The sequence below is a fragment of the Anas acuta genome, chromosome 32, assembly GCF_963932015.1.
Source record: "Anas acuta chromosome 32, bAnaAcu1.1, whole genome shotgun sequence".
In the NCBI taxonomy this organism is placed as follows: domain Eukaryota; kingdom Metazoa; phylum Chordata; class Aves; order Anseriformes; family Anatidae; genus Anas; species Anas acuta.
The window spans coordinates 160,556-175,407 of record NC_089010.1 but is presented as its reverse complement, the minus strand read 5'-3'; the positions used below and the strand labels follow the sequence as shown (position 1 = coordinate 175,407).

Genomic DNA, 14,852 nt, shown 5'->3' with positions numbered 1-14,852 from the left:
GCAGAGCCAGGGGGCTGTGGTGCCCGGGGCATGGGGGCACTTTGCAGGGCCGTGCTGGTCAGGCTGGGTGTCAGAGCCAGCTAGTGGGGGCCCTGCCACTGACCACATCCCACAACTGTGGCCATGGGGTGCTCAGAGGTGCCCAGCCTGGCAGAGTAAGGAGCCTCTTTGGACTCTCTTCCTTGGGCACCTTCGGATCTGACAGCAGCTCTGAAAGCAGAAGTGAGCCTTCAGGCACAGCCCTTTTAGGAGAAAGATGATTCTCTGTAGGCCAGGTGTGCCACTGCAGTGCCCACTGCCTGTTCCTGCCTGCAGTCCCAGCACAGCCCCACAGCAGCACTGGAACCAAGCCACAGGAGCAGCAAAAAAAAAAAAAAAAACAACAAGCAAACAAACAAACAAAAAACAAAAAACAACTTTAATTGAATAAAAAGCACAATAAAATGCAGAATTATATTTCTTTTTGGACAACTTTTGTAATAAAACTGGGGGAAAAACAATCAGCACGAGAACATAAGACAGGCTTTGCTTATTACGCGTACCTTTAAGAGTGATTTGCAGAACAGGGCAGGCAGCTTGTTGTTTATGAAATACAGTTGGTCTTCAGTTTCCACACAGCATTCTGAAGTTCCTGGTTCCTCATGCTGTAGATGAGGGGGTTCACTGCTGGAGGCACCAGCAAGTACAGAACTGCCACTACAAGGTCCAGGGTATGGAATGAGATGTAGGGGGACTTCAGGTGGGAAAACATGGCTGTGCTGAAATTCAGAGAGACCACAGTCAAGTGAGGGATGCATGTGGAAAAGGCTTTGTGTCGTCCCTGCTGTGAGGGCATCCTCAGCACAACCCTGAAGATCTGCACATAGGACAGAGCAATCAAAACAAAACACCAACTCAGTAGAAAAAAACTAGCCATAGTAATTCGAATTTCCCATAGGTAAGATTCTGAGCAGGAGAGCCTGATGATCTGGGGGATCTGACAGAAAAATTGGTCCAGGGCATTGCCATGGCTGAGAGGTAAAGAAAATACATTGGCAGTGTGCAGTACAGCATGGAGAAAGCCACTGCCCCAAGCAGCTGCTGCCATGGTGGCACAGGCTCTGCTGCCCAGGAGGGTCCCGTAGTGCAGAGGCCTGCAGATGGCGACGTAGCGGTCATAGGACATAACAGTGAGAAGGGAAAATTCTGCTGAAAACAAAAAGACTAACAGAAAGACCTGTGCAGCACATCCTGCATAGGAAATGGTCCTCATGTTCCAGAGGAAATTTGCCATGGCTTTGGGGAGAGTGGTGGAGATGAGGCCAAGGTCGAGGAGGGCAAGGTTGAGGAGGAAGAAGTACATGGGGGTGTGGAGGCAGTGGTCGCAGGCTATGGCTGTGATGATGAGGCCATTGCCCAGGAGGGCAGCCAGGTAGATGCCCAGAAAGAGCCCGAAAGTCAGGAGCTGCAGCTCCCGTGTGTCTGTAAATGCCAGCAGGAGGAACTCGGTGATGGAGCTGCCATTACACATTTATCGCCCCTGAGCAAGGGAGCCTGTCGAAAAGAAAAAATGACAGCGTAAAATTTAATTACTTCTCTGACCAAAACCCATTGCAAGTCTCACAGAACACCTTCCCACACAATAATCTGTGCCACGTTCTTTTCAGGAAGAGCTTTCTGCAGCTCCTTGTCTTATGTCTGCTTGTTGCTCTGAGGGTGCCACAACAAGCGTGGGGCTCTTCTGTGCGCTCTTCGGCAGTCAGTCCTGGTCTGCAGCAACACTTAGAAGGGAACCTGGAGTGGTCTGAGAAGTCTGCTGGCCAGGGACATCTCCCCGTTTGCAGGTCATGAGGAGAAGGTCAAACAATTCCCTAAGAAAAAACAAAGGTAATGTTGGTACTGTCTGTACACTGAAGTGTGTGAGGTGCCTCATATCTACAGCAATGATCAAGGAGCCTTAGTCTTTAGTACTACTACTCCATTCCTATCCCTCTGAATCACCACACAGGTGGGAAAACGAAGGCAGAGAAAAGTGTAGTGCCTTCAGGTAGGTCTTGCCTTGCAGTTCTGCTGTGCAGTGCCCCGGGGAGGTGTGGGGCTGTGAGCAGCCTGTCCCTGGCAGCAGGCTCTGGGCAGCAGCAGGACCCTGCCCTGCCATGCCGGGGGAGCTCCTTCCACCCGCAGCTTCTCCCCGCAGCCCCTGGGCAGCTCCCTGGCCAGGCTGAGTGCTGAGCCTGGCAGGCAGCAGAGGCCCTGCCCCAGCACACAGAGCCCCTGGGGCACAGCAGGGACCCTGCTCTGCACCACAGCCCTGGGCACCCCTGCCTGCACCCCTGGCTGCACAGCCTGCAGCCAGCCCCAAGAGAAGGGAGCCCTCGGGCCCTGCACGCTGACCCTGCAGCACACAAGCCCTGCATGCCCTTCAACTCCAACACTGACTGTACTCCTGACAGCTCCCATCGGCTGAGGGCTGTGGCAGCTCCAGGAGAGCCTGGCAGGGCATGCAGAAGCATTGCCCTGCACCCAGAGACCTACCGTGGGGAGGTGGCTCTGATGATTTCTCTCCCTGCCAGCTCTCCTCTGCCTTCCCCCCCAGGCTGCCCTGAACCTCTCTCCCACTTCTCTCTCCTTCCCCCATGGCAGCTGCAGGCAGTGCCCCCAGCCCTGCTGCCCCTGGCAGAGGAACTGTTCATGGGCAGAGCTGTCTCTCTGCAGTGCTGCCTGCTTCCCAGGAGCTCCCTCCCTCCATCCCCTGAGCCGTCCCAGCTCAGCAGCACAGGCCCAGCCAAAACCTTTTTACTGACCCCCCCGGTAGGTTGGGGCAGAACCCAGGAGCCTCAGGCACTCAGAGGATATGGAAGACCTTTCTCAAGTAGACAACGCAGATGCAAACTCCAAAGCCTCTCACAGTGTTAACAGTCCAACTGAGGGACATTAGTGACAAAGCCTCCCCATGGACTTGTTAGAGCAGGAAAGTGCAGGCAGTGATAACAAGGAGAACAAGGCCCAGTAAAGGTGGCCCTGATGCTGAGGAAACCTTCGTGCGTTCCATGAAGTCCAACAGTTGGGCGCTGACCCCAGCCTCTGGGAAGGGAGATCCTGTCCCTCCAGTCCCTCCAGTGGGTTTAGGGCTCTTCCTGGGTCAGCCCAGTGTGGGGACTGTTTCAAGCATGTGTCAGAGACCTGGGAAAGTATCCGCCTGTTAGTGTGACTCCAGTGCCAGGGAAGCTCATGGAGCAGATTCTCTTGAGAGTCATCACGCAGCACTTGCAGGGCAAGCAGGCAATCAGGCCCAGTCAACATGGGTTTATGAAAGGAAGGTCCTGCTTGACAAACCCGATCTCCTTCTACGACAAAGTGACGCGCTTGGTGGATGAGGGGAAGGCTGTGGATGTGGTCTACCTTGACTTCAGCAAGGCTTTTGACACCGTCTCCCACAGCATTCTCCTCAAGAAACTGGCTGTTCTTGGCTTGGACTGGCGCACGCTTCGTTGGGTTAAAAACTGGCTGGATAGCCAGGCCCCAAGAGTCGTGGTGAATGGAGTAAAAGGAGCCCTGGCCAGCATTGGAGACGACTGAAAAATCGGGCCAAAGAAAACGTGTTACAAGACACTTTTGCCCATCCAAAAGTAGAATCAAAGGAAGGCTTTGGGTACAAGTGAACTCCCCAGGGGAGCCTTTACGCAGCCCCACATGCAACTGGACCCTCCGTATTCGCTGTTTCACAGCAAACCTAAGTAAATCCCTGGCCCGCATGGCAGACGACTGAAAAATCGTGCCCCAGAAAACGCCTTGCAAGACCCTTTCGCCCATCCAGAAGTGCCCCCAAAGGAAGGCTTTGGGTACAAGTGAACTCCCCAGGGGAGCCTTAACGCAGCCCCACATGCAACTGGACCCTCCTTGTTCTCTCTTTCACAGCAACCCTAAATATATCTCTAGCCAGCATGGCAGAAGACTGAAAACTAGGGCCCCAGAAAACGCGTTGCAAGCCCCATTCACCCATCCAAAAGTGACCCCAAAGGAAGGCTTTGGGTACAAGTGAACTCCCCAGGGGAGCCTTTACGCAGCCCCACATGCAACTCGACCCTCCGTATTCGCTCTTTCACAGCAAACCTAAGTATAGCCCTGGCCCGCATGGCAGACGACTGAAAAATCGTGCCCCAGAAAACGCGTTAGAAGCCCCATTCACCCATTCAGAAATGCCCCCAGAGGTAGGCTTTGGGTACAACTGAACTCCTCAGGGGAGCCTTTACGCAGCCCCACATGCAACTGGACCCTATGTGTTCTCTGTTTCCGAGCAACCCTAAATATAGCCCTAGCCGGCTTCGAAGACGACTGAAAATGAGGGCCCCAGAAAACGAGTTCCGAGCCCCTTTGGATCATCCAAAAGTGCCCCCAGAGGAAGGCTTTGGGTACAAGTGAACTCCCCAGGGGAGCCTTTACGCAGCCCCACATGCAACTGGACCCTTTTATTCGCTCTTTCACAGCAAGCCTAAATATAACCCTTGCGGGCATTGGAGTCGACTGAGAAATCGGGCCAAAGAAAACGCATTACAAGACCCGTTCGCCCATCCAAAAGTGCCCCCAGAGGTAGGCTTTTGGTACAACTGAACTGCCCAGGGGAGCCTTTTTGCAGTCCCACATGCAACTGGACCCTCCGGATTTGCTCATTCTCAAAATCCCTACATACATCCCTGGCCGGCATGGGAGACGACTGAAAACTCGGGCCCCAGAAGACGTGTTACAAGCCCCTTTAGCCCATCGAAAAGTGCCCCAAGAGGAAGGCTTTGGGTACATCTGAAGTTCCCAGGGGAGCCTTTACGCAGCCCCACATGCAACTGGACCCTATGTGTTCTCTGTTTCCGAGCAACCCTAAATATAGCCCTAGCCAGCATCGGAGACGACTGAAAATGAGGGCCCCAGAAAACGAGTTCCGAGCCCCTTTGGATCATCCAAAAGTGCCCCCAGAGGAAGGCTTTGGGTACATCTCAACTCCCCAGGGGAGCCTTTACACAGCCCCACATGCAACTGGACCCTCATTATTCGCTCTTTCCGTGCAACCCTAAACATAGCCCTAGCCGGCATCGGAAACGACTGAAATCTCGGGCCCCAGAAAGCGCATTATTAGACCCTTTCGCCCACCCAAAAGTGCCCCCAGAGGAAGGCTTTGGGTACAAGTGAACTCCCCAGGGGAGCCTTTACGCAGTCCCACATGCAACTGGACCCTCCGGATTTGCTCATTCTCAAAATCCCTACATACATCCCTGGCCGGCATGGGAGACGACTGAAAATTCGGGCCCCAGAAAACGTGTTACAAGACCCTTTCGCCCATCAAAAAGTTCCCCCAGAGGAAGGCTTTGGGTACATCTGAACTCCCCAGGGGAGCCTTTATGCAGCCCCACATGCAACTGGACCATTCGTGTTCGCTGTTTACAATCAACACTAAATATAACACTAGCCTGCATGGCAGAAGACTGAAAACTCGGGCCACAGAAAACGCGTTTCAAGCCCTATTCGCCCATCCAGAAGTGCCCCCAAAGGAAGGCTTTGGGTACAACTGAACTCCCCAGGGGAGCCTTAATGCAGCCCCACATGCAACTGGACCCTCCGGGTTCACTCTTTCACTGCAAGCCTAAATATAGCCCTCGGCGCAATGGGAGAAGACTGAAAAAGCGGGCCTAAGAAAACGCATTGCGATTCCCCTTGGATTATCCAAAAGTGCCCCCAAAGGAAGGCTTTGGGTACAACTGGACTTCCCAGGGGAGCCTTAACGCAGCCCCACATGCAACTGGACCCTCCGTATTCGCTCTTTCACAGCAATACCTAAATATAGCCCTAGCCGGCATCAGAGATGACTGAAAAATCGGGCCCCAGAAAACGTGTTACAAGACCCTTTCGCCCATCCAAAAGTGCCCCCAAAGGAAGGCTTTGGGTACAACTGAAATCCCCAGGGAAGCCTTTTTCCAGCCCCCCATGCAACTGGACCCTCTGCGTTCACTCTTTCTACGCAAGCCTAAATATAACCCTAGCCGCAAAGGGAGAAGACTGAAAAAGCGGGCCTCAGAAAACGCATTGCGAGTCTCTTTCGACCATCCAAAAGTGCCCCCAATGGAAGGCTTTGTGTACAAGTGAACTCCCAAGGGGAGGCTTTATGCAGCCCCACATGCAACTGGACCCTTTTGGTTCGCTCTTTCTGAGCAACTCTAAAGATAGCCCTAGCTGGCATCGGAGACGACTGAAAACTCGGGCCAAAGAAAACGCATTCCGAGCCTCTTTTAGCCATCCAAGAGTGCCACCAAAGGAAGTCTTTGGGTACAACTGAAATCCCCAGGGGAGCCTTTTTGTAGCCCCACATGCAACTGGACCCTCCGTTTCCGCTCTTTCATAGCAACCCTAAGTATATCCCTGGACCGCATGGCAGAGGACTGAAAAATTTGGCCCCAGAAAACGCGTTACAAGCTCCATTCGCCCATCCAAAAGTGCCCCCAAAGGAAGGATTTGGGTAAAAGTGAACTCCCCAGGGGAGCCTTTATGCAGCCCCACATGCAACTGGACCCTCCTTGTTCACTGTTTACGAGCAACCCTAAATATACCCCTAGCCACCATGGCAGAAGACTGAAAATTCGGGCTACAGAAAATGCGTTTCAAGCCCTATTCACCCATCCAGAAGTGCCCCCAAAGGAAGGCTTTGAGTACAACTGAACTCCCCAGGGGAGCCTTAACGCAGCTTCACATGCAACTGGACCCTCCGTATTTGCTCTTTCACAGCAACCCTAAATATACCCCTAGCCAGCATGGCAGAAGACTGAAAACTCGGGCCACAGAAAATGCGTTTCAAGCCCCATTCGCCCATCCAAAAGTGCCCCCAGAGGAAGGCTTTGGGTACAAGTGAACTCCCCAGGGGAGCCTTTACGCAGCCCCACATGCAACTGGACCCTCCTTGTTCACTGTTTACGAGCTACCCTAAATATACTCCTAGCCACCATGGCAGAAGACTGAAAACTCAGGCCCCAGAAAATGCGTTAAAAGCCTAATTCGCCCATCCAGAAGTGCCCCCAGAGGAAGGCTTTGGGTACAACTGAACTCCCCAGGGGAGCCTTTATGCAGCCCCACATGCAACTGGACCCTCCTTATTCGCTCTTTCACAGCAAGAATAAATATATCCCTAGCCAGCATCGGAGATGACTGAAAAATCGGGCCAAAGAAAACGCCTTACAAGACCCTTTCGCCCATTCAAAGGTGTCCCCACAGGAAGGCTTTGGGTACAAGTGAACTCCCCAGGGGAGCCTTTATGCATCCCCACATGCAACTGGACCCTCCGCGTTCATTCTTTCTACGAGAGCCTAAATATAGCCCTAGCTGCAAAAGGAGAAGACTGAAAAAGCAGGCTTCAGAAAACGCATTGTGATTCCCTTTGGACCATCCAAAAGTGCCCCCAAAGGAAGGCTTTGGGTACAACTGACCTCCCCAGGGGAGCCTTTATGCAGCCCCACATGCAACTGGACCCTCAGTAATCGCTCTTTCACAGCAACCCTAAATATAACCCTGGCCCGCATAGCAGACGACTGAAAACTAGGGCCACAGAAAAAGCGTTTCAAGCCCCATTCGGCCATCCAAAAGTGCCCCCAAAGGAAGGCTTTGGGTACAAGTGAACTCCCCAGGGGAGCCATTATGCAGCCCCACATGCAACTGGACCCTCCGTATTCGCTCTTTCACAGCTACCCTAAATATAACCCTGGCCCGCATGGCAGACGACTGAAAAATTTGGCCCCAGAAAACGCGTTACAAGCCCCATTCACCCATCCAAAAGTGCCCCCAAAGGAAGGATTTGGGTAAAAGTGAACTCCCCAGGGGAGCCTTTATGCAGCCCCACATGCAACTGGACCCTCCTTGTTCACTGTTTACGAGCAACCCTAAATATACCCCTAGCCACCATGGCAGAAGACTGAAAATTCGGGCTACAGAAAATGCGTTTCAAGCCCTATTCACCCATCCAGAAGTGCCCCCAAAGGAAGGCTTTGAGTACAACTGAACTCCCCAGGGGAGCCTTAACGCAGCTTCACATGCAACTGGACCCTCCGTATTTACTCTTTCACAGCAACCCTAAATATACCCCTAGCCAGCATGGCAGAAGACTGAAAACTCGGGCCACAGAAAATGCGTTTCAAGCCCCATTCGCCCATCCAAAAGTGCCCCCAGAGGAAGGCTTTGGGTACAAGTGAACTCCCCAGGGGAGCCTTTACGCAGCCCCACATGCAACTGGACCCTCCTTGTTCACTGTTTACGAGCTACCCTAAATATACTCCTAGCCACCATGGCAGAAGACTGAAAACTCAGGCCCCAGAAAATGCGTTAAAAGCCTAATTCGCCCATCCAGAAGTGCCCCCAGAGGAAGGCTTTGGGTACAACTGAACTCCCCAGGGGAGCCTTTATGCAGCCCCACATGCAACTGGACCCTCCTTATTCGCTCTTTCACAGCAAGAATAAATATATCCCTAGCCAGCATCGGAGATGACTGAAAAATCGGGCCAAAGAAAACGCCTTACAAGACCCTTTCGCCCATTCAAAGGTGTCCCCACAGGAAGGCTTTGGGTACAAGTGAACTCCCCAGGGGAGCCTTTATGCATCCCCACATGCAACTGGACCCTCCGCGTTCATTCTTTCTACGAGAGCCTAAATATAGCCCTAGCCGCAAAAGGAGAAGACTGAAAAAGCAGGCTTCAGAAAACGCATTGTGATTCCCTTTGGACCATCCAAAAGTGCCCCCAAAGGAAGGCTTTGGGTACAACTGACCTCCCCAGGGGAGCCTTTATGCAGCCCCACATGCAACTGGACCCTCAGTAATCGCTCTTTCACAGCAACCCTAAATATAACCCTGGCCCGCATAGCAGACGACTGAAAACTAGGGCCACAGAAAAAGCGTTTCAAGCCCCATTCGGCCATCCAAAAGTGCCCCCAAAGGAAGGCTTTGGGTACAAGTGAACTCCCCAGGGGAGCCATTATGCAGCCCCACATGCAACTGGACCCTCCGTATTCGCTCTTTCACAGCTACCCTAAATATAACCCTGGACCGCATGGCAGACGACTGAAAAATTTGGCCCCAGAAAACGCGTTACAAGCCCCATTCACCCATCCAAAAGTGCTCCCAGAGGAAGGCTTTGGGTACAACTGAACTCCCCAGGGGAGCCTTTATGCAGCCCCACATGCAACTGGACCCTCCGGGTTCACTCTTTCACCGCAAGCTTAAATATAGCCCTCGGCGCAATGGGAGATGTCTGAAAAAGCGGGCCTCAGAAAACGCATTGCGATTCCCCTTGGACCATCCAAAAGTGCCCCCAAAGGTAGGCTTTGGGTACAAGTGAATTCCCCAGGGGAGCCTTTATGCAGCCCCACATGCAAATGGACCCTCTGCGTTCACTCCCTCTACTCAAGCCTAAAAATAGACCTAGCCGCAAAGGGAGAAGACTGAAAACTCAGGCCCCAGAAAACGTGTTTCAAGCCCCATTCGCCCATCCAGAAGTGCCCCCAAAGGAAGGCTTTGGGTACAACTCAACTCCCCTGGGGAGCCTTTATGCAGCCCCACATGCAACTGGACCCTTCGGGTTCGCTCTTTCACAGCAAGCCTAAATATAGCCCTAGCCGGCATCGGGGATGACTGAAAAATCGGGTCAAAGAAAACGCATAACAAGACCCCTTCGGCAATCCAAAAGTGCCCCCAAAGGAACGGTTTGGGTACAACTGAACTCCCCTGGGGAGCCTTTATGGAGCCCCACATGCAACTGGACCCTCCGGGTTCACTCTTTCACCGCAATACTAAATATAGCCCTCGGCGCAATGGGAGAAGAATGAAAAAGCGGGCCTCAGAAAACGCATTGCGAGTCTCTTTCAACCATCCAAAAGTGCCCCCAGAGGATGGCTTTGTGTACAAGTGAACTCCCCAGGGGAGCCTTTACGCAGCCCCACATGCAACTGGACCCTCCGGGTTCACTCTTTCACTGCAAGCCTAAATATAGCCCTCAGCGCAATGGGAGAAGACTGAAAAAGCGGGCCTAAGAAAACGCATTGCGATTCCCCTTGGATTATCCAAAAGTGCCCCCAAAGGAAGGCTTTGGGTACAACTGGACTTCCCAGGGGAGCCTTAACGCAGCCCCACATGCAACTGGACCCTCCGTATTCGCTCTTTCACAGCAATACCTAAATATAGCCCTAGCCGGCATCAGAGATGACTGAAAAATCGGGCCCCAGAAAACGTGTTACAAGACCCTTTCGCCCATCCAAAAGTGCCCCCAAAGGAAGGCTTTGGGTACAACTGAAATCCCCAGGGAAGCCTTTTTCCAGCCCCCCATGCAACTGGACCCTCTGCGTTCACTCTTTCTACGCAAGCCTAAATATAACCCTAGCCGCAAAGGGAGAAGACTGAAAAAGCGGGCCTCAGAAAACGCATTGCGAGTCTCTTTCGACCATCCAAAAGTGCCCCCAATGGAAGGCTTTGTGTACAAGTGAACTCCCAAGGGGAGGCTTTATGCAGCCCCACATGCAACTGGACCCTTTTGGTTCGCTCTTTCTGAGCAACTCTAAAGATAGCCCTAGCTGTCATCGGAGACGACTGAAAACTCGGGCCAAAGAAAACGCATTCCGAGCCTCTTTTAGCCATCCAAGAGTGCCACCAAAGGAAGTCTTTGGGTACAACTGAAATCCCCAGGGGAGCCTTTTTGTAGCCCCACATGCAACTGGACCCTCCGTTTCCGCTCTTTCATAGCAACCCTAAGTATATCCCTGGACCGCATGGCAGAGGACTGAAAAATTTGGCCCCAGAAAACGCGTTACAAGCTCCATTCGCCCATCCAAAAGTGCCCCCAAAGGAAGGATTTGGGTACAAGTGAACTCCCCAGGGGAGCCTTTATGCAGCCCCACATGCAACTGGACCCTCCTTGTTCACTGTTTACGAGCAACCCTAAATATACCCCTAGCCACCATGGCAGAAGACTGAAAATTCGGGCTACAGAAAATGCGTTTCAAGCCCTATTCACCCATCCAGAAGTGCCCCCAAAGGAAGGCTTTGAGTACAACTGAACTCCCCAGGGGAGCCTTAACGCAGCTTCACATGCAACTGGACCCTCCGTATTTGCTCTTTCACAGCAACCCTAAATATACCCCTAGCCAGCATGGCAGAAGACTGAAAACTCGGGCCACAGAAAATGCGTTTCAAGCCCCATTCGCCCATCCAAAAGTGCCCCCAGAGGAAGGCTTTGGGTACAAGTGAACTCCCCAGGGGAGCCTTTACGCAGCCCCACATGCAACTGGACCCTCCTTGTTCACTGTTTACGAGCTACCCTAAATATACTCCTAGCCACCATGGCAGAAGACTGAAAACTCAGGCCCCAGAAAATGCGTTAAAAGCCTAATTCGCCCATCCAGAAGTGCCCCCAGAGGAAGGCTTTGGGTACAACTGAACTCCCCAGGGGAGCCTTTATGCAGCCCCACATGCAACTGGACCCTCCTTATTCGCTCTTTCACAGCAAGAATAAATATATCCCTAGCCAGCATCGGAGATGACTGAAAAATCGGGCCAAAGAAAACGCCTTACAAGACCCTTTCGCCCATTCAAAGGTGTCCCCACAGGAAGGCTTTGGGTACAAGTGAACTCCCCAGGGGAGCCTTTATGCATCCCCACATGCAACTGGACCCTCCGCGTTCATTCTTTCTACGAGAGCCTAAATATAGCCCTAGCCGCAAAAGGAGAAGACTGAAAAAGCAGGCTTCAGAAAACGCATTGTGATTCCCTTTGGACCATCCAAAAGTGCCCCCAAAGGAAGGCTTTGGGTACAACTGACCTCCCCAGGGGAGCCTTTATGCAGCCCCACATGCAACTGGACCCTCAGTAATCGCTCTTTCACAGCAACCCTAAATATAACCCTGGCCCGCATAGCAGACGACTGAAAACTAGGGCCACAGAAAAAGCGTTTCAAGCCCCATTCGGCCATCCAAAAGTGCCCCCAAAGGAAGGCTTTGGGTACAAGTGAACTCCCCAGGGGAGCCATTATGCAGCCCCACATGCAACTGGACCCTCCGTATTCGCTCTTTCACAGCTACCCTAAATATAACCCTGGACCGCATGGCAGACGACTGAAAAATTTGGCCCCAGAAAACGCGTTACAAGCCCCATTCACCCATCCAAAAGTGCCCCCAAAGGAAGGATTTGGGTAAAAGTGAACTCCCCAGGGGAGCCTTTATGCAGCCCCACATGCAACTGGACCCTCCTTGTTCACTGTTTACGAGCAACCCTAAATATACCCCTAGCCACCATGGCAGAAGACTGAAAATTCGGGCTACAGAAAATGCGTTTCAAGCCCTATTCACCCATCCAGAAGTGCCCCCAAAGGAAGGCTTTGAGTACAACTGAACTCCCCAGGGGAGCCTTAACGCAGCTTCACATGCAACTGGACCCTCCGTATTTGCTCTTTCACAGCAACCCTAAATATACCCCTAGCCAGCATGGCAGAAGACTGAAAACTCGGGCCACAGAAAATGCGTTTCAAGCCCCATTCGCCCATCCAAAAGTGCCCCCAGAGGAAGGCTTTGGGTACAAGTGAACTCCCCAGGGGAGCCTTTACGCAGCCCCACATGCAACTGGACCCTCCTTGTTCACTGTTTACGAGCTACCCTAAATATACTCCTAGCCACCATGGCAGAAGACTGAAAACTCAGGCCCCAGAAAATGCGTTAAAAGCCTAATTCGCCCATCCAGAAGTGCCCCCAGAGGAAGGCTTTGGGTACAACTGAACTCCCCAGGGGAGCCTTTATGCAGCCCCACATGCAACTGGACCCTCCTTATTCGCTCTTTCACAGCAAGAATAAATATATCCCTAGCCAGCATCGGAGATGACTGAAAAATCGGGCCAAAGAAAACGCCTTACAAGACCCTTTCGCCCATTCAAAGGTGTCCCCACAGGAAGGCTTTGGGTACAAGTGAACTCCCCAGGGGAGCCTTTATGCATCCCCACATGCAACTGGACCCTCCGCGTTCATTCTTTCTACGAGAGCCTAAATATAGCCCTAGCCGCAAAAGGAGAAGACTGAAAAAGCAGGCTTCAGAAAACGCATTGTGATTCCCTTTGGACCATCCAAAAGTGCCCCCAAAGGAAGGCTTTGGGTACAACTGACCTCCCCAGGGGAGCCTTTATGCAGCCCCACATGCAACTGGACCCTCAGTAATCGCTCTTTCACAGCAACCCTAAATATAACCCTGGCCCGCATAGCAGACGACTGAAAACTAGGGCCACAGAAAAAGCGTTTCAAGCCCCATTCGGCCATCCAAAAGTGCCCCCAAAGGAAGGCTTTGGGTACAAGTGAACTCCCCAGGGGAGCCATTATGCAGCCCCACATGCAACTGGACCCTCCGTATTCGCTCTTTCACAGCTACCCTAAATATAACCCTGGACCGCATGGCAGACGACTGAAAAATTTGGCCCCAGAAAACGCGTTACAAGCCCCATTCACCCATCCAAAAGTGCTCCCAGAGGAAGGCTTTGGGTACAACTGAACTCCCCAGGGGAGCCTTTATGCAGCCCCACATGCAACTGGACCCTCCGGGTTCACTCTTTCACCGCAAGCTTAAATATAGCCCTCGGCGCAATGGGAGATGTCTGAAAAAGCGGGCCTCAGAAAACGCATTGCGATTCCCCTTGGACCATCCAAAAGTGCCCCCAAAGGTAGGCTTTGGGTACAAGTGAATTCCCCAGGGGAGCCTTTATGCAGCCCCACATGCAAATGGACCCTCTGCGTTCACTCCCTCTACTCAAGCCTAAAAATAGACCTAGCCGCAAAGGGAGAAGACTGAAAACTCAGGCCCCAGAAAACGTGTTTCAAGCCCCATTCGCCCATCCAGAAGTGCCCCCAAAGGAAGGCTTTGGGTACAACTCAACTCCCCTGGGGAGCCTTTATGCAGCCCCACATGCAACTGGACCCTTCGGGTTCGCTCTTTCACAGCAAGCCTAAATATAGCCCTAGCCGGCATCGGGGATGACTGAAAAATCGGGTCAAAGAAAACGCATAACAAGACCCCTTCGGCAATCCAAAAGTGCCCCCAAAGGAACGGTTTGGGTACAACTGAACTCCCCTGGGGAGCCTTTATGGAGCCCCACATGCAACTGGACCCTCCGGGTTCACTCTTTCACCGCAATACTAAATATAGCCCTCGGCGCAATGGGAGAAGAATGAAAAAGCGGGCCTCAGAAAACGCATTGCGAGTCTCTTTCAACCATCCAAAAGTGCCCCCAGAGGATGGCTTTGTGTACAAGTGAACTCCCCAGGGGAGCCTTTACGCAGCCCCACATGCAACTGGACCCTCCGGGTTCGCTCTTTCCGAGCAACACTAAACATAACCCTAGCCGGCATGGGAGACAACTGAAAATTCGGGCCCCAGAAAACTCTTTCCAAGCCCATTTCGCCCATCCAAAAGTGACCCCAAAGGAAGGCTTTGAGTACAAATGAACTCCCCAGGGCAGCATTTACGCAGCCCCACATGCAACTGGACCCTCCGGGTTCACTCTTTCACCGCAATACTAAATATAGCCCTCGGCGCAATGGGAGAAGAATGAAAAAGCGGGCCTCAGAAAACGCATTGCGAGTCTCTTTCAACCATCCAAAAGTGCCCCCAGAGGATGGCTTTGGGTACAAGTGAACTCCCCAGGGGAGCCTTTATGCATCCCCACATGCAACTGGACCCTCCGCGTTCATTCTTTCTACGAGAGCCTAAATATAGCCCTAGCCGCAAAAGGAGAAGACTGAAAAAGCAGGCTTCAGAAAACGCATTGTGATTCCCTTTGGACCATCCAAAAGTGCCCCCAAAGGAAGGCTTTGGGTACAACTGA

General features: G+C 52.5%; 1 protein-coding gene across 1 annotated transcript; it reads right to left on the bottom strand.

Moving 5' to 3' along the window:
* Nucleotides 1–583: 583 nt before the first annotated feature.
* Nucleotides 584–1,510, bottom strand: LOC137846402 (olfactory receptor 14A16-like). The gene has a single exon (XM_068664334.1). The coding sequence runs from the start codon at nucleotides 1,508–1,510 to the stop codon at nucleotides 584–586; it is 927 nt and encodes a 308-aa protein (XP_068520435.1).
* Nucleotides 1,511–14,852: the final 13,342 nt, after the last annotated feature.